The sequence below is a fragment of the Aethalodelphis obliquidens genome, unplaced genomic scaffold (assembly GCF_003676395.1).
Source record: "Aethalodelphis obliquidens isolate GAN/ISIS:26980383/991018 unplaced genomic scaffold, ASM367639v1 scaffold67, whole genome shotgun sequence".
NCBI lineage: Eukaryota > Metazoa > Chordata > Mammalia > Artiodactyla > Delphinidae > Aethalodelphis > Aethalodelphis obliquidens.
In genome coordinates this window covers 9,634,245-9,654,394 of record NW_020838011.1, presented here as the reverse complement: position 1 = coordinate 9,654,394, position 20,150 = coordinate 9,634,245, and the positions used below count along the sequence as shown (strand labels likewise).

The following is a 20,150-nucleotide window of genomic DNA, read 5'->3' as shown; positions in this document are numbered from 1 at the left end:
TACAATGGTGTGTTAGTTTCTGCTTTATAACAAAGTGAATCAGTTATACATATAAATATGTTCCCATATCTCTTCCATCTTGCGTCTCCCTCCCTCCCACCCTCCCTATCCCACCCCTCCAGGCGGTCACAAAGCACCGAGCTGATCTCCCTGTGTTATGCGGCTGCTTCCCACTAGCTATGGCAGGTGGATTCTTAATCACTGTGCCACCAGGGAAGTCCTAGAAGCTCTTTTAGTTGCCTCCTGTGTCCAAACTAGGTGACATACTACCATCACTTTTTTTGTTTTGTTTTTTGGGGGGCTTTGTTTGTTTGTTAGCACTTTCTTTCTGGAATTACAGGTACTGTGAGCTCATCTCATGTATTTCCTGTCCCAGTCCTAAACTCAGCCGTTTCTCCATGGAGCCCTGGTGACTTTTATTGGAGAATGGTATTAGAAATCAAGATCTGGGAGCTAAGTGTGTTTGTGGCTACTGTGTTTCCTTGCTTCTAAATCCTTTCAGCTGAAAGAAGGAGGAAATATGCCTACATATATACATACGTAGTATATACATAGTAAATATATGTTTGTATACATATGTGTTATATACTATGTATACATATTTACAAGCATAGTGTATACATAGTAAATATATGGGTGTATATGTATATATATATATATCCAGTGTATATATGTCTACAAATATCTCTCTGTGTAGCAATTTGTATCCATATTAAACTAAACATGAATTCATACTTATCTCTCTAAACCTAATCCATTACCACATGGATCTTTCTAGTCTTAAAATTTTTGAGAATTTTTAATTTTGAGAAAGCTCTTTTCACTGATGCGACTGCTACTTGACCTCTTAAGAATATTTTATACAATCTGACATTTAGATAAATTTCTAATAAATTATTTAAAAATATAAGTTTTAGTATCTCTAGAGCTGATGATTCTCACATAACTAAAAAGATTTTTCTAAAAAGAGTTAACTTTTCATAGAAATCAGTTCTGAGTAAGTCTGAAATTAATTTTAAATTCAAATTTATACAATGAAATTTTAATGTTTCTTCAGACATTTCTTGTAACTTGTGGAAGCCATACAAAAAATTGAAAGTGGCATCATGATTTGTATATAATTCAAAGTGCCTATACAAAGAAAATTTAATTAAAAAAAACTTTTTTTGTTTGTTTGTTTGTTTGTTTTTCTTTTTTTGCAGTACGCGGGCCTCTCACTGTTGTGGCCTCTCCCATTGCGGAGCACAGGTTCCGGACGCCCAGGCTCAGTGGCCATGGCTCACGGGCCTAGCCGCTCCACGGCATGTGGGATCTTCCTGGACCGGGGCACGAACCCGTGTCCCCTGCATCAGCAGGCAGACTCTCAGCCACTGTGCCACCAGGGAAGCCCCTAAAATTTTTTTCATTAATAATCACTTCATTCAAAGTACCATGTGACAATAGTTTTCTTTTCCATTGAATGAAATGATCTTTAAAGACAATTTCTATTTCTAAGACTATAGGTATTTGTTTTGCAATGGTGGAGCAGTTTTCAAAATTGGAGACTCTATACCTTTTTAAGAATTCTAATAAATTCCTGATATACTTTATTGCAAGGTCCATGTGTATGACTTTATTTTGTAATAATTTACTGGGAAAGTTTATTGATTGAATGCTTGTAGTCCTTCTGACAAAGCTCAGGCTAGAGAGTTAATATTTGTGCAGACTTTGCAGGGAGAGCTCTGGAACAGAAGGATGAGCTGGTCTTCTACCACTGTCTCATCCCTGTGTCCATGTGAGGACCTTTCTTGTGCAATGGCCACTACCACTGCTACTGCTACCTCTATTGCTGCTGCCACAATTGTCACTACCAACCTGAACCAAGGTCCCATTCTGGCAGCCCGCTCAGACATGTACATGTGCTCCAGACAGTGAGGCTCACAACTTGTCACCTATGCTGCCCGTGGTGCCTTGGGACTTGAGCCTACAGATGTGGGCACTACTGCTTGATCACAAGCATATGTGCTCACTGTTACCCAGTGTACTGCCTCTGCTCATGCACATGTTCACAGTTAAAATAACTAAGAATTTCAAGATGGCACAGTAGAACATTAAACCAAGTGGGAGCCCTTCTGGTAGGAAGTGTCCTGTAAGACTATACAAGTTGTACTCTCATGAACCTGTCAGTAGGATAGAGACTCTTAGTAGCCTTGTTTAAAAAAATTAGAAAACTAAGGTTTGAAAAGTCACCTGCCCAAGGTTATACAGCTAGTAAACAGCAGAGCTAGGGATTAAACACAAACATATCTAATCCGAAAATTAAATTCTTAGTTATGTGCTGAGCCATATAGAAAAGCTCACTCCGTCATAAACTTCTGGTTGGTCACAGAAACTGCTGATGGCTTATTCTGTTGGAGCAGTAGCACTGTCTTTCTATAGGGTAATGTCTTATTCCTAATTCCAAATAAAAATTAAAATTAAAAAAATAGGTCTGTGGTACTGACATCTTTAGTAGATTAAATGTTATAAAATGAATGCATGGTTGTGGATGTGGCTTATTCCTTCAATTAAAGTGGTGGAGGAACCATATAAACCATACTCCAGGGGTGCACTAATCAGATTTGAATCCCAGTGGGGCCACTAACTTACTAGGTGACCTTGGACAAGTTGCTTAATTTCTCTTTGCCTTTTTCTCCCACCTGTAAAATGGTAGGAACAATAATATCTACCTCATAGGGTTTTCACTGAGAATTTAGTGAGTTAATTCCCATGAAGCACTTAGTAAGCTGCCTGGCATATATATTTAAGTGCTTAATAAATGTTAGCATTTGTATATCTTTAATTTTTTATAATAATTTTATATTTGTAGGTATGAGGAGTGAAGAGAAAGAAAAATTCAGGCATAACTCAAAATTTTAACAGCGATTACCTCCAGGTGATGAGATTGTGGATTTAAAATTTTTCTTTACACTCTTATGTATTTTCAAAATTTTGTGTAACATATATACCAATATTATTATAATACAAAGAAAAATAAATTCTATTTTAGAAACTTAAAATAATATTTCTTACACTTACTCCACCTGGAGTCATCTACATTTCATCCCTGTCTCTCTCCACACAAGCGCACACACACACACACACACACACACACACTCATGACAATACACATCCAGAGAAATATATTCACAGATCAATCACACTCTGTTTAATCTGAATTTCAGTAAACAAAAAATAGTTTTTTAGTATAAGTATATTTCAACTATTGCTTGTCCTTGCAAATAAATGGCTCAGCTGGGTTTCAAACCTGGGCTGTGCAGCTGTGGAATGTGGGAGGATGTCAAATATGGCATAAAATATACTTACACTAAAAATTTATTTATTGTTTATACGAATTTCAAATTTAACCAGGTATCCGACATTTTATCTGTTAACTTAACTTCTTAGGCCCCATTGATAGACTAATTCTGATTTTCCTCTGTTTTTCTAACCAGATCTAAATATAACCAATGGAATGAATTTTTTCAAATCTTTTGATTAGAGTTGGCAGCTCAATATTACTCAACAAAAATAAAACAAAATGCTTCAAGATTCAAACATATAATTTTTGCTTCCCCTCCAGCCCTGAGTTATTGTTCTATCATATACACAAACACACACAAAACCACACACTCGGGAACATTTCCCTCCTTCTCCACCACCTCATTATCTCCTCATCTCTTCCTCATCATAATGACCCACCATTTCCATTCTTGTGGTCTATAATATTTTTTTAAGAGAGAGAAGGAAACAGAACTAAAACATCATACTAAGGAAGTAAAGTAAAATAGTTTGAATCAGAGTAACATAACCTGTTTTTCTTGTCCCTTGTGTCTGTGAGGTGTTTTTTCAATTACTTTGTGAGTCATGGTCCTTCCTATGCTTTGCTGAATCACAGATAGTCCTTATGTAAATGCTCTAGTGTCAGTTGTTATACTGATAAAGAACTTTTTTTTTTGAGAGCTAAATGAGCCCTGAGCTGAGTTCTTCATTCCTTTGCTGCTTGTTTCTTTGCTTATCATTTTCACTGGTTTCTTTTCAGCTGAAGACTCATGGGCATTGCCATGGGTCTTTAATTTCCCCCCATATATGTATTATCATGTTGGATCTTTTCCAAAACATGAAAGGGTAGGTATTATTTCCACCATTTTAAGGAAACTAGACTCAAGTTAAGATGTCAGACATGGGACTAGCAAGACTTCGGGGAAGAATTAAAGTACAGGTATTCTGACTCCCAGAGGTCTTTACTGGTCAGTTATGGGGGTTAGCTTCTATAGTATCAAAGAAACAGACACCTTTATGAAGGTTGACCCCTGTTGCAAGAACCATTGACATGAACTGTAAAGAGGTTCTCTAGTTTATTTCCAACTTAAAACAATTTCTTATTCATCTCATCATTGATTCCTCACAACACAAACTCAGAAAAGTTCTCGTTTTATTTTCCCCCAAAAGTGGAAGAAAATGAAGTTCAAAAGGTTATGAAACTAAAACTACCTCACAACTGGTTGGAAACCAAACTGAGAGACATTTCTATTTTTCTATGCCAACATATAATTAGAGAAAGTAAAATAATGTGTTTCAAATAAGATTGTAAGTGCCAAGGTAAGGGACTGTGTCTTTTTATTTTCTTACTCCTCCCCCTGAACTCTAGTATACGTCTCACAGGCATTAGGTGTTCCAGCTCTGTTCATTGCTTCCAATTAAGTATTTCCAAGTGTAGTTACTTCTGACTTAATACCAAAAAATAAGGCTTGTCCTTTGGACCTAGAGTCTTTTCCCCTCCCAGCAGCCATGAAGTGAAGAAACAGATCATCTAAAGTGAATTTCTCTATTGTTAGACATCAGGAAAATCCTTTAAATACATTTTGAGATAGAATCTCCACACATAATAGTGACAACTTCTTCCTGAAGTAATTAGAAATGATGAAGAGTATGGTATCCACCTTTATTTTTAATCAATTATATTCCAAAGAAAAATATGACATTTTCCAGCACTCTGTAAATGGCAATCTCAAACTAAATCTCAATTCCTAATAATATAATTTCCCTAATACATGATTATATAAGCTAAAGTAAAATATCCATCATAAAAATGTTAAAATTGTAGAGTTTCTTATTTTACAATTTTTAAAAATCACTTTTCGGCCTTCTTGGTCATGTATACTGACTTTTTACTATAAAGGTTGTTTTAATATCAAAATAATGATATTCTATGACCATCCTCAATAACCAAAATTCTACCACATATATTTTCTTCTGCCACATACATAGCTCTCATTAAATGATGAGAAGTGAAATGTCCAGGAAATCTATTAATCTATTAATATTCTTTTTCAAAATATCATGTTCCATTTTATCCCAATATTACAATTATTTACCCATCACTAAAGACTCTTGTTATATTTTTACTATTTCTCATTCTTGAGTCTTGATTTAAATTCACCTTTTTGCTTGCTGAACTCTATCTTCAAGTTATTTTTTTTCTTTTTTCTGTTTCTTTTTTTTAAACATCTTTATTGGAGTATAATTGCTTTACAATGGTGTGTTAGTTTCTGCTTTATAACAAAGTGAATCAGCTATATTCAAGTTATTTTTAAACAAGAAAATTACACAGATGGTATATTTTCTGAGAACTCGCATGTCAGAATCTCTTTCTACTTCCTTTTTCTCATTTTATAGGATTATTGGACCATAAACTTTCCCAAATAATTGTATATACATTATTGCCTTTTATTCTAGTGTTTTTGTTATAGAGTAGAAGTCTAAGGCTGGTGTGATTTTTATTCTTATATAGGTTACCTTTTTGGTTTCTGAATGAAGGTAGGAAATCTTTATCCTATAACTTTTTTTCTATTTTTTTTTTTTTTTTTTTTTTTGCCAAGAGCTCTAGATGTGGTTATATTTGGCACTAAACTTTGGGAAATTATGAGCATTTTCAATGTTCTCATGCTGGAAAAATGTTCTTCCTCTATAAATTTGATGATTGATTCTGTTCCAATTGTTCTTTTTTTTCTTCCTCAGGAACACAAATGATTTATTACCTGAATGTCCATTTTCTGCTCTCCATGTCAATCATTATTTCTAGTTCCAGCTCAGGTTACTTTCCTCTGCATTCTGAATGATCTCATCAGATCTATACTCCCAAAAATCACTTATCTCTGTTATTTGGTGTCACTTTTTCTTTTTATTACTTCTACGTGGATTTTATATGTTATGACATTTCTGTGATATTTTGAATTTTCTTTCGTGACAGACAACTCTTTCGTTATGTGTACTCTTATCACAGCATATTTTCCCCTTATGTTTGGCTACTTTTTTTTTTTTTTTTTGTGGTACGCGGGCCTCTCACTGCTGTGGCCTCTCCCATTGTGGAGCAACAGGCTCCGGACGCCCAGGCTCAGCGGCCATGGCTCATGGGTGCAGCCGCTCTGCGGCATGAGGGATCTTCCCGGACCGGGGCACGAACCCATGTCCCCTGCATCAGCAGGAGGACTCTCAATCACTGCGCCACCAGGGAAGCCCATGTTTGGCTACTTTTGTTTAATAAGATCATGTCTTCCTGCATATCTTTGCTGATACCAAGCACATGTCCTAAAATTTTTTGAAGAAAACTTTCTGAGATATGTCTGTCTTCTGAGTTTATATATCATCTGATTTAGAGGACCTTAACCATGCCATACAGTTAGATGCAGGATTAATTTCTGATCTTACAAAGAGAGTATATGAAAACTATATCAACCACCCATTTTAGAGTACCACCAGCTCCAGCATTCACTGGTGCCAGTGCTCTTTCTTTCTCTGTTTAAATTGCTTTTCATTAGTCCATTCCTTGTGTGATAACAAAATACCATAGATGGGGTAGTTTATAAACGGCAGAAATATATTTCTCACAGTTCTGAAGGCTAGAAGTCTGAGATCAGGGTGCCAGTATGGTCCGGTGAGGGCCCTCTTCTGACTCAGATGTCTTGCTGTATAGTAAAATGGTGGAAGAGGCTAGGGATCCCTGTGCACACTCTTCCGTAAGGCCCTAATCCCATTCATGAGAGCTCCATCCTCATGACTTAAGTACCTTCACCTACTAATACCACCACCTTTAAGGGTTAGGATTTCAACTATAAATTTTGGGGTACACATTCAGACCATTTAATAAAATAACTACATTTTCATAGAACTTTTCATCTTTCCTGTGTCCCTAGATAGGATGGTGTGCTGGACAGTGTGGCTTCTTTTGAACACACACAGAGAGAAAAGACTTGATGGGTCACAACTGGATGGTTCAAACTATACTTTCTATTTGGCTAGCTTTTTTTTTTTTTTTTTAACATCTTTATTGGAGTATAATTGCTTTACAATGGTATGTTAGTTTCAGCTTCACAACAAAATGAATCAGTTATATATATACATATATTCCCATATCTCTTCCCGCTTGCGTCTCCCTCCCTCCCACCCTCCCTATCCCACCCCTCCAGGCGGTCACAAAGCACCGAGCTGATCTCCCTGTGCTATGCGGCTGCTTCCCACTAGCTATCTACCTTACGTTTGGTAGTGTATATATGTCCATGCCTCTTTATCGCTTTGTCACCGTTTACACTTCCCCCTCCCCATAGCCTCAAGTCCATTCTCTAGTAAGTCTGTGTCTTTATTCCTGTTTCACCCCTAGGTTTTTCATGACATTTTTTTTTTTAATTCCATATATATGTGTTAGCATACGGTATTTGTCTCTCTCTTTCTGACTTACTTCACTCTGTATGACAGACTCTAGGTCTATCCACCTCATTACAAATAGCTCAATTTCGTCTCTTTTTATGGCTGAGTAATATTCCATTGTATATATGTGCCACATCTTCTTTATCCATTCATCCGATGATGGACACTTAGGTTGTTTCCATCTCTGGGCTATTGTAAATAGAGCTGCAATGAACATTTTGGTACATGACTCTTTTTGAATTATGGTTTTCTCAGGGTATATGCCCAGTAGTGGGATTGCTGGGTCCTATGGTAGTTCTATTTGTAGCTTTTTAAGGAACCTCCATACTGTTCTCCACAGCGGCTGTATCAATTTACATTCCCACCAACAGTGTAAGAGGGTTCCCTTTTCTCCACACCCTCTCCAGCATTTATTGTTTCTAGATTTTTTGATGATAGCCATTCTGACTGGTGTGAGATGATATCTCATTGTAGTTTTGATTTGCATTTCTCTCATGATTAGTGATGTTGAGCATAATTTCATGTGTTTGTTGGCACTCTGTATATCTTCTTTGGAGAAATGTCTATTTAGGTCTTCTGCCCATTTTTGGATTGGGTTGTTTGTTTTTTTGTTATTAAGCTGCATGAGCTGCTTGGGAATCACAATAGCAGTGGCTTTGTCGGAATTGTTGGGGTTCTCCACACAATTCTGGTTCAGGGATATAGCTTGGGTCATCTAAGAAGTTGCTTTTTAAACCAACCAACCGAACACTCCAGTTACTGAAAATTACTACCAGAATTTATAATTTTTCTTATCCTTCCTTAATTTCTGGTGATTTTGCTCCTTTTGCCTTTGAACAATACCATAGACTCAATTTTTTTCATCTGCAATATGAGGATAATAACATCTAACATAGAGGGTTGTTATAAAAATTAGGGAAAATATATGTAACACTACGTACAGGGCCTGGCTCATAACTAGTAGATATTATTTTTATTATTATTATCTTCATGCTTACTTTAAGGGGAAGTTGGGAGAGGAAGTATTAGGCACTACTGATATGACACTCTATTTGTTCAATTTTATGGTCACCTTAAGCTAAAGCTATTTAACACTAAGGGATTTATGATAAATTTGTAAATATGATTTCAGGCAACTATTTTTACCTGTTTTTGAATAAAACCCCTTTTTGTAAAGAAAAAAAACACTTGTATTCTTAACAAAATATAAATAATTAAAAAGCACATTAATAAAGTATGCTAATATACTTTCAAGTATTACTTAAGGTTGATTTGAAGTCTAATCAATTGAGGGTTTGCTATCAGGGAATCAGAATTTTTTTTAAAACTAGTCTTTTAAATTTTAGAAAAGCAAAAAGGTCATTGTATTTAAGACTTAAATATCAGGGCTTTACAAAGACAGTCTACAGATTCATGTCAAGGCAGAATCATGACCGACACTCAGTGTTGGGCTCTCTCTCAGTAGTAAGAATACAAGCTTTGATGTGGATCCTTCTAATTTTATATACAACTCTGTCATTTACCAGCTGGGTGACCTCCAGTAGCTTACGTTCTCCTCCAGAGCCAAGTTTTCTCATTTGAAAAGTATTTTGCTATAAATGTATCTGAAACCCTCAGCAGAGGATCTATACATTTTTATGCTCAGTAATTTATCTACCCACCTGTTTATTCATCCGTATATGCTTTATATGGAGACCGAAGTTAATTCCTGGTTTCGATGCCTTGAAATGTTGGTAAATATTTCTTCTGAACCTCAATAGGATTAGTAGGACCCCTACAGAATAACCCCAGAGACTGAGTGCTAGGAATGGGTTAAAGAATAGCAGGTTCAATGGACTGTCTAACCATCTGCACACAGTGCAAATCAGGATGTGCTTTTCTTCCACTCCTTTTCATGAAAGCAAACTAACACGTTTCTGTGACAGACTGTGGAATAAGGATGACATCTTCATACATGCCATTACCAGCATCCTCTTCTACTGAAAGGGTTGTCCAAGGAAGTGAAACAGCTATGGAAGGGGAGTGGCCATGGCAGGCCAGCCTCCAGCTCATAGGGGCAGGCCATCAGTGCGGAGCTAGCCTTATCAGTAACACTTGGCTGCTCACGGCCGCTCACTGCTTCCGCAAGTAAGTTTATTAGAGCTGTTGCTAGTCTTCCTTACTCAGTTATTAATTACCGTCAATTTAGTGCTGGGAAGAGTTCAATCTCACCAGCTTAGCCTCTACTCCATTCTGGATGGACCCTGTCCCCTAAATACATTATGGTTGCTCTATGCCCCAATCATACTCATCCCCTCACCCTTCTCTCCGTATCTATCATGTTTGGTTTACATCATTCTTATGGCTCTTACAACATATTCTCTTGTAGCATCATGACACCAGTGTGATCTTTTCTACTATACCATAAATTATTTTAGTTTAAAGACTATTATACATGTAACAAATTTAAACTCTTCTACCTATTTAAAGAGAAAATTCAGCCAGTTTAAAAAATATTATTCCATCTATCCTCCAACTATCAACATCCACCATCACTTTAGTAAGTGATGAGAAAAACATCAAATAAGAAAAAAGAAAAAAATCAAAGGTATCACTCTTGAAGCTCTCTCTTCCAATTGCATTATCCAAGAACTGTGTGGGCTTTTATGGACCAGAGAGGTGTGTGGATGGTGAAAGCGACCAGCCAGCCTTTATCACTGCCCTCATAGAATGTAAGACTGATCACACACAATCTAAAAGGAGCTCTCTGCTTGGGCTTTCACAGTTGTAGCTCTTAACACTCAGCTATATCACTTCACATACACAGACATGCACAGGCACGCTATTGCCCCAAGACCAGGGACACACTATCTTTTCTCCCTGAGGTTTCACTCTCAGGGTACAGAAAGTTTTTCCTTTTAAACCCTCAAAACACAAAAGCTCTGAGTAAAGCCCTGGCCAGTGGCACTGTTCACACACCCTTTCAGAGGAAACTATCCTTGGTGTGTCTAGGAGGTGCTTGGTCATCCTTCTGTGGTAACACCCAAATTGTTTCAAGATGCCTACACCTTTATTTATGGAGCAGACGTGCAATGAGAATAACCTAATGAATTTAAGGTGATTGTCACTCTCTCATGAAAGAAGAGAAAAGGGACTCACACAAATTCACAATCCTGAAAATAACTAGCATCATGCCTTAGGTAAACTTGAGTCTCACTAATTTTTCAAGGCTTTCTGATTTTTTTTCATGTTTACAGACTCCTCCAATCTTCACACTTGTGTTTGGGAGTGTCATCTATTTTGCTTTGTAACTGATCTTTGCTTATATAAATTAAAAATAAATAAGCCCAGAATGTCAATGCATTTAGTGAAGAATATAAGCTATAATGACTGAGATACATTTTCGGCAGGTCCAGTGCCATCTCTGTGTGTTGGCAGACCTACATGGGGATCGGCCATTGAGTTTGATAAAAATAGAGATAACTGGTGACCTTGATAAAAGAAACTGTGATTATATGATGGGAATGGGAATGAATTCAAGAGAGAAAAGAAGGAGAAGGATTGGATGTAGTGAGTTTAGATGCCACTTTCAAGGAGTTTTTAAATGAATGGGAGCAGAGAAATTTGACAGTTGGGGGTGGTTGTGGACTCAAAGGAAGGATTTTTTTAAAATATGAGAAATGTAATAGCGTATTTTATGCCAGTAATAATAATAATATAAAAGAGTTGGGAAAGGTAATGATCCTGGAGAGAAAGGGTTCCATTTCGCAGGTGATATAATTTCATGTAACTGCATAATACAGTGTACTGTTGTGAAGGAAAAATAAAGATTCTTTGAAGACAATTTCATAATTATCCAAATACTTCTAAATTTTTTATGTTTTTTCCCTACAGAATTAGTGTATTTTAAAAAATTTTGTTTAAGACAAATGTTAGTACCTTTATGTCCATGAAAAATGATGCCAGTCTTTGTGAAACAAGAGTGTGTAGGGAAAAAGTTCTTGACAGGATATCATGAGACCTAGGCCATCTCTCTCTGACAGTAACCAGGTGGATATGTGACTTACCTGGCAAGCCATTTAACTTCTTAGTGAGTCTTAGTGTTCTTATCCACAAAACATATTGAACTGTGCCTAGGAATGGAGACTCCCTTTCTGGTTGATGATGCATGAAGAGATGGGTATTCCTGTTTTGTCCACTCCATTAGCTTACAAGCTCCTTAAGGACTGAAGTAACATATGTCTTTGTAGCTTCCAGAATTCTATTTTTCAAATGAATGCTTCAGCCCTAAGATTTCTGCTTTGAATAAAATCTCCCTTTAAAGTGTAAATAAGTAAAACACATGAGAGGCACTTCCCTGGTGCCACAGTGGTTAAGAATCCGCCTGCCAATACAGAGGACACGGGTTCGATCCCTGGTCCAGGAAGATCCCATATGCCGTGGAGCAACTAAGCCCATGCACCACAACTACCGAGTCTGCACTCTAGATCCTGCGAGCCACAACCACTGAGCCCACACGCCATTACTACTGAAGCCTGCATGCCCTAGAGCCTGTGCACCACAACTACTGAAGCCCCCACGCTCTAGGGCTTGCGGACCTCAACTACTGAGTCCATGTGCTGCAACTACCGAAGCACGCGTGCTTAGAGCCTGTGCTCTACAGCAAGAGAAGCTGCCCCAATGAGAAGCCTGCACACTGTAGCGAAGGGTAGCCCCCGCTCACCACAACTAGAGAAAACCCACGTGCAGCAATGAAGACCCAACGCAGACAAAAAGAAAAAACAAATTATATACATAACCAAGTGGAAATTAAAAAACAAAAACAGATGAGAGAGGAGCCCTCCCCATATCCCAATCCCTCCACCCCTAGGCTCTGCCTGCTCATCCCTGGGGCAGTGCAGAGTACTCTGAAAACTACTGATCTTTCAGGTTTTTCATTATACTTAAAAGTTATGATTCACCAACACAGTAATCCTGCATGAACAAGGAACTCCCCTTTCTGAATTCTCTTCTGTGTGATTTGCTTTTAAATAATTTTCTTCTACATAGAGAATTTCAAGTTTCTATATATTTCTAGTCATTCTTGAAAGGGATAATTAGACAAAGAGGGAACTGGGCTTTAGATTAGAATAGGGAGGTAAAGAGATGATAGGAGTAGACAGAATTTGCTTGTTATGTAACCTTGTGGTAGAGAAAAGCATCTGTGTTAAGGAAGAGCCTCAAAAATAGTAAGAGGGACTGACTAGGCCAGGTCAAAGGCAGTGGGAGCACTAACAACATGACACTGAATAGGGCTGCTTAGCCCTTGAGTATTGGGGCAGGGTATGGGCCTTGGGTGGAGAAACAATCCTGTGTACATATGAGGGTTTGTGAAGCAGACAAATTGCACTTTATCTCAAAGATCAAGGTAAGACCCAGTAAACAAGAACTGACAGGTGAGTCATAAAATAAGAATGGATGGAGTGTCTCATATAGAAGGAAAATATCTCTTATGGTGCATAATATCCAAAACAAATCAAAATTAATTTCTACATACTTCACTGAAATTATAGAAGAAATCAAATTTGAAGAGTTTCTAATAAACAAGGAATTAAAATATTAGAAACTAATTGTATAGTAGCCATTACTATTATTATTCCAAACATAGCATGGAATTCCATTTAGTTACTGTACTCTCTTTAATTTTAGAGTATGTAAAATATTTTAAGGGCTTTCATACTCTCATTTGTATCAATATTTTAACCTCTTTTTTCCATAAGGTCATCAACTGCAAATTCTCTCACCATAGGGATTTTTCAGGAGCATAATTCCAATAGTTGGGGAGAATATGGTCTCAATCTTTTTTTAAAGGATACAGTTAAGCATCACACATTTTACCCTTTATATTTTGCAGACATAAAGACCCAAGTCAATGGATTGCTACTTTTGGCACGACTATAACACCACCTGCAGTGCAATGAAGTGTGAGGAAAATTACCTTTCATGAGAATTACCATAGAGAAACAAATGAAAATGACATTGCTTTGGCTCAGCTTGCTACCCGAGTTGAGTTTTCAAATGTAGTTCAGAGTTTGCCTCCCAGATTCATCCATAAAGTTGCCGTCTAAAACAAGTGTATTCGTCACAAGGTTTGGATCCATTGTAGATGATGGTGAGCTGTTCAACATAATTTACTTAGTACAATTTTATCTTGGGATCTAATGAGGCATCTAGGGGATACCGCTTTAGACTCTTCATTAAAATGTGGATGTTTCTAATGTGTATGGCTCTGACAAGAACAAGGTACTGTGGGTTAAAAAGTAAAAGGAATCAGATACCTGTCCTTGAGGAGTTCACAAGTAATTGGAGCAGTGGTGAGGAAAGGGAGAGGTCAATAACATGATGAACAGAACAGACCGTTTTAGATACTATAAGGAACAAAATGCTATGGGAGTACAAGGGAGTAAAGGATTACAAATTGTATATTTGCCAGACGTAAACACTCCCGGCTAGCATATACTTCATATACTTTTTTTGGTATAAATTCTTCCTAATTTTAATGAGGATATATAATGATCATAAACATGAAAGTGTTTTGTAAATGTTTTTAGACTCAGTTGTGTAGTATTCTCTCCTCCTAACCACTGGCCTTACCCTCTGCTGGTGTCATATTGTTGCTGTATCTTGGGTATTTGTTTTGTTTCTCATGTTTTGAAACACCTGAAATAACATGCAGGGGTCCCCAACCCCCAGGCCGTGGCCCGGTAGCAGTCTGTAGCCTGTTAGGAACTGGGTCGCACAGCAGGAGGTGAGCAGTTGGCAAGTGAGAGAAGCTTCATCTGCTGCCCCCCATCGCTCGCATTACCAACTGAACCAACGCTTACACCCACTGGTCCATGGAAAAACTGTCTTCCATGAAAACGGTCCCTGGTGCCAAAAAGGTTGGGGACAGCTGCTATACAGCATAGAGTAGGACAAATAGACCTGTGCAGCTTGTACCCTGGTTTCTTCTTGAGTAGCTTTTGGAAAATCAATGAACTCCTCTGAGCCTCAATTCCCTTACATGGAAAAATGTGAAGTTGGACAAGATCAGTGTGATGAACCCTCTTCTCATGAAAAAAAAGGGCATACACACACAATATTGCATGTAGTTTTGAGGGTTCCAATAACTCTTGAAGAGCCACAAATATGATATAATATTGGGTCATGTATGTGTATTGTTCCTTGCACGTAGGCATTTTTGACACAGAAAATAAAATTAGGCAATAATTAAATAATAAAAATCTTAATGCTTTTGTTCCTAGGAATATACAATTTATGTATCTTCTGAGTCTTAGATATAACTCTATTCAAAGAACATGTTTTTCATTTTTACATTTGTTTTTGTAATAGGACCTACACAAAATAGACTTCAGCAAGCCAGGGTGGAAACCATAAGCACTGATGTGTGTAACAGAAAGGATGTGTATGATGGCCTGATAACTTCAGGAATGTTATGTGCTGGATTCATGGATGGAAAAGTAGATGCATGTAAGGTAAGTCCAAAGTCAAGGTCAAAACTTTAAAAGGAAAGTTTCCATTAACTGTTTCTAATTTGGGCATATACTTTACCTGGGAGAAAAAAATGACATGAATTTTACCAAAGACACAGTTTGCTTAAATAGACATGATAACAAAAATGATTGTACTGAGTGTTTACTATGCCAAAACAATGCTAAGCACTTTCTATACATTATTTCATTTAATATAATGAGATTGAAGCATTACTATAATTATCCCTATTTTACAAATTAGGAAATTAAAGTCTATTGCTCTAAATTTCTGGTTCACACAATAACTCTTATGGTCTATTGTTATTTTCTTAAGCAAATTTGGAATCAAAAGACAGAGAAACCTCTCCTCTGAAGACCACTTTATTCAGCTCTATCATCATCTCTCATGCATCTTGTTTTTATTCCCCCACCTCCAAATCTCTCTTTGTCCCTTTCATTCTTTCACGACTGACACCTGAAACAGATTTTGTCTCCATCCCAAGGCCTGCAATATTAACGTCAACTCATTTAAATGCTGGATTCTTAGTTCCTAGATCTCCTAATCTCCAGTGATCTTCACTCCTCCTCAGTCACCTATTCTTAGGGTCACACCTTGAGCTTTGTCACCAAAAACTATTCCATTTCCAGCAACACTAAATCCCCAAGTCATCCTATTTAACAACAATCCTCAACCCTTCTGCCTGCTTTTCAACTACTTCTGTTTCTTTGGCCACACTCTGTTACACCCCAACCTTCCAACCCTCACCCCCCAACATACACAACTTACACATATATTCTTTGTGTCCCTTCTCTGTTTTATTTTTATCTTTAGCTCTTGTACCATTCAGCACACAATATATTTTATTTAACTGGCTTATTATCTGTCTCTTTCGCTAACCTAGAATGTGAGCTCCATGAAGGCACACATTTTAGAGCATCTATTTTATTTTACTGCTGTATTACCAACACCTAAAACAGTGCCTGGCACAAATATTTGTTGGCTGAATATCATCCTTCAATTTCATAGAGACCTGTAGAGCACAGCTTCTCTGCTATTTCACATCCCATTAATCCTTTCCTTTCATCTACCATCCACTTGTCCAATTTAGATTTCACTGTGATCTTTTTTTTTCTTTTTGGCCACGCCTTGTGGCATGTGGGATCTTAGTTCCCCCACCAGGGATCAAACCCCTGCCCCCTGCAGTGGAAGCATGGAGTCTTAACCACTGGACCGCCAGGGAGTCCCTGTGATCATTTTTTAAACACTTTTGCTAATACCCCAAGCCCACCTGATGCTCTCTCTTCCCAGTATTTCTGTCTGACAAAGTCCCAAACCTGGAAGAACTCAATTATTTAGTCTCTCTCTCTCTCTGCCTGTATCTGGAAAGTCAAATGCTCCTGGAAAAAATACAAGAGAACCCATGGTTCCACTATAGGTTCCAGATAACAAAACTGACAACCTTACTCTTTGTCAGTTTGTTTTTTTCTAAATCTACCTTCCTCTGAATTCTTCCGCCATTTTCTACTTTCCTTAACTTTCAGTTTCTCCTGCCTGTTTATTCTCAACTGATGATTTTGTTTCCCAATTTTCAAAGAAAAATATAAGTCAAAAGAGGGGAGTTTCCCATCTTCCCAGCACCAAGCATACAGACATGCCTTCATCCGGACCCTTGTCATCCACCTTCAGCTTAGATCACAACAGAGGCGCTGCCTCTTTGCTAAGGCTGGTCCCTTCTCCTTTGCTCCATTTCTTCTTCTTGCTGGCCTCTGGGGAACTTTACACTGGCAATTATGTCCTCTCTCTCTCTTTTCAGACTCAACGTTTCTCTTGTAACTAGATCCTTCTCTATTCAGATCTCTTAAGTTAGGGAAAAAAAGAAATAGCCAATTCTTTTTTGACCCATAATGCCTCCAGCTAGCTTCTCATCTTATCTCTTTACCACCAAATATTTGTGAAAATGTCTCTACCCATGGTCTCAATTTCCTCACCTCCCACTAACTCCTCAAACCATTTCAATATGGTTTTTGCCCTATTACTTCATCAAAATCTCTCTTCCTGATGTTTTCAATGAACCACTAATGACGTTATACAAATTTTTTGGTCTTCTTTTTTTTTTTTTAACCTCTTAACAGCATTTAATAATGCTTACCACTCCCTCTTTCTTGAAATATCGTCTTCCCTTGGCTTGTAATGATTTTCATCCTACATCTGTCTGCTCCTTCTCTGTCTCCTTTTCAGGCTCATTCTCTTAATCCCATCTAATACATGTTAATCTATCCTATGCCTGTTTCTTTTTTCACTCTATACTTTCTCCCCAGAGAATCTAATTCTCTCTCATAGCTTCAATTATCATCTTTTTGTTGATGTTTCATACATTTATACTTTTAGTCCTAACCTCCTTTTTGATCTCCAGACTTATATATTCTATTCCTACTTGGCAGCTCCAGTTGGATGTTTCAAAGGCATCTCAGATTCAAATGTTGTACATGATTCTGTTCTTATTCCCCTCCCCACCTGATCTTCTTCCTATGTTTTGTATCTCTATGAATGGAATCCCCTTTCATTATGTTAAATAAGCCAGAGTCTAGAAATCATTCTAATTTCTCTCTTTATCCCATACCCAATTGATTACCTAATCCCATGGGTTTTACCTCCTAAAATCTCTCTCCACCATCTCTTGCCTTTCTCTCTTCTCTCAACCTCTCTCTCCTCCCCTTCCCTTCCCTCCAACCCCCAACCACATTAACCATCTAGTTTATCTCCCTTATATTCATTCTTATGCTCCTTTAGTGCATTAGTCAAATGAATGCCAGGACAGTTTCTAACAAGATGTAATCTGATAATGTCAACCCCCTCCTTAAAACACTTAAAACTTCAGTGGTTTACCTTTGCTTTTATCTTATGATAAAAATCAAAACCGTCTGTAAAAGACCCATAGGGCTCCATATAGACTAGTCTCTCCTTACCTCTATGGCCTCATTATGTACCACTTGCCCCGTTGCTGTCTTCTCTCCAGTCCCCCTTTCTACAGGCCTTTGCATATGCCAGGCTCCTTCATGCCCAGAGCATTTGTCATGCTGTTCCCTCTGTCTAGAACACATTTTATCCACACCTTTCTTTTCATGATTTACTCCTCTTCTTTTAGATATCAGCTCAATTACATCTCATCAAGGCAAACATCCCTTTCCTCCCTGACTAGTCGAATCCCCCATTGTATGTTTCCATAGCACTTATCACAGTTGTCATTTTGCATATTTGTAGGCTTATTTAATATTGTGGTTTTTTTAACCTAAATGTCAAGCTCTATGAGCATAGGGACCGTTCATTTTTGGTCATCGTTTTATCCTCAATGTCCATCAGAATGCCTGGGACACATAATAGGAATTCAATAAATAGCTGATAAAAGAAAAAATAAATGAAGGAGGTGGAAGAGGCACAGAGAGGTTACCCTGTGTATCTTACCTCAGGTCACACAACCAGTAATTAATAGAACTAGACCTGAAACTTGGGCAGTTCAACTAGTGAGACCACAATTTTAACCTCTACACTTACAACTGTTTATTTACTTAATCTTCCTTGATCCAAAAGAGATTTAATCTATATAAAATTCAGAAAGCAAACATAAATTAGAACTAGGTGAGTAACAGAAAAGGAGACCAAAATTAGGTCCATAAAATACAGTCAAGCTAAGACATTCAGAAGAGATCACAGAAAATTTCTACCTAGGCACAAATACCAACCTCATGTTAAATATTTTAGATAAATGCTTACTAAACCCCATGCTTAAAGGGTCTAATAAAACTAGCAAAAAAATCTAGGGATGCTGAACCAGAAATAATGTAACCATTCCATATGAATGAATGTTAGTCTTTCTAGAAAACAATTCACTTTAAAGTTTAGCACAAAATTTTAACTCAGTTGAGAGAAACATCATATAATCTATCTCTAGTTTGGCTGCATGTTCTGTGTACCAGTTTCCATTTTTCCTGTGGAAGAGAGATGACTGCAGTGACCTTCCTATTGATGTTAACAATTTTAAATATATTTTTTTCTCTAGGGAGATTGTGGTGGACCTCTGGTTTATGATAATCATGACATCTGGTACCTTGTCAGTATAGTAAGTTGGGGACAATCATGTGCTCTTCCCAAAAAACCTGGGGTCTACACAAGAGTGAGTCAGTATCGAGGCTGGATTGCCTCAAAGACTGGTATCTAGTGTGAATTGACCATGAATTTTATCCATGGCACACAGAGCTAAAACTCCTGCATATTGTGTATTATTTATATTCTTGTGGTTTGAATCAGTGCTTGTGCTGGATGTCAAGAAGTCCTTCAGAGTCAGACCAATCTAATATCATGAGGTGGACTTTGTATACACGTGACAGAAGTATTTCTCTACCCTAAGCGAAGAAGACACAGCAAATGACAAATAGCACCAACTCCTCACTCACAAGAGAAACTGTGATCTTATTAATCAGATGAATATTTATAAATGGTTTCCCCCAAGTGAAGATGGGGAACATCACTTTCCACAGGATATGAAGAGCTGCCAGGGCTGTCAAAATCTTACCTCATACACTACTTGGAGCACTTGGGATTCATATAGCAAAATATCAAACAGCAATCATCCCTGAGGATTCAGGGCTTCAACATTCTAGGACTGATGACTGGACATTCAATGGCTAGAATGGAGAAGTGTGGGATTTGTAATATAATTTGAACTCTAACCTGGGTTTATAAATAGTAATACAGATCATTATCATTAACCACGAGAGTCACCATTTAGAAGATGTTTAAATGTATCTGAACTTGCTGTTAACATTGGGTTATACACACAAGCACTAGCTTCAGGATGCATGTTGTATTGTTACTAAGCATTTCTGATTTATTCTCTAACAGCATCTTGCCATCCATGCATCATTTGGAGTTAGACC

At 37.5% G+C, this 20,150-nt stretch overlaps 1 protein-coding gene across 1 annotated transcript; it reads left to right on the top strand.

Annotated features, from left to right (window-relative positions):
* Positions 1-1,794: 1,794 nt before the first annotated feature.
* TMPRSS11F (transmembrane serine protease 11F) lies at positions 1,795-19,432 on the top strand. Its single transcript, XM_027089647.1, is given in 6 exon segments — positions 1,795-1,864; positions 9,651-9,852; positions 13,598-13,768; positions 13,770-13,855; positions 15,076-15,218; positions 19,274-19,432. Coding segments are annotated over 6 exon segments (831 nt in total).
* The last annotated feature ends 718 nt before the right edge of the window (positions 19,433-20,150 follow it).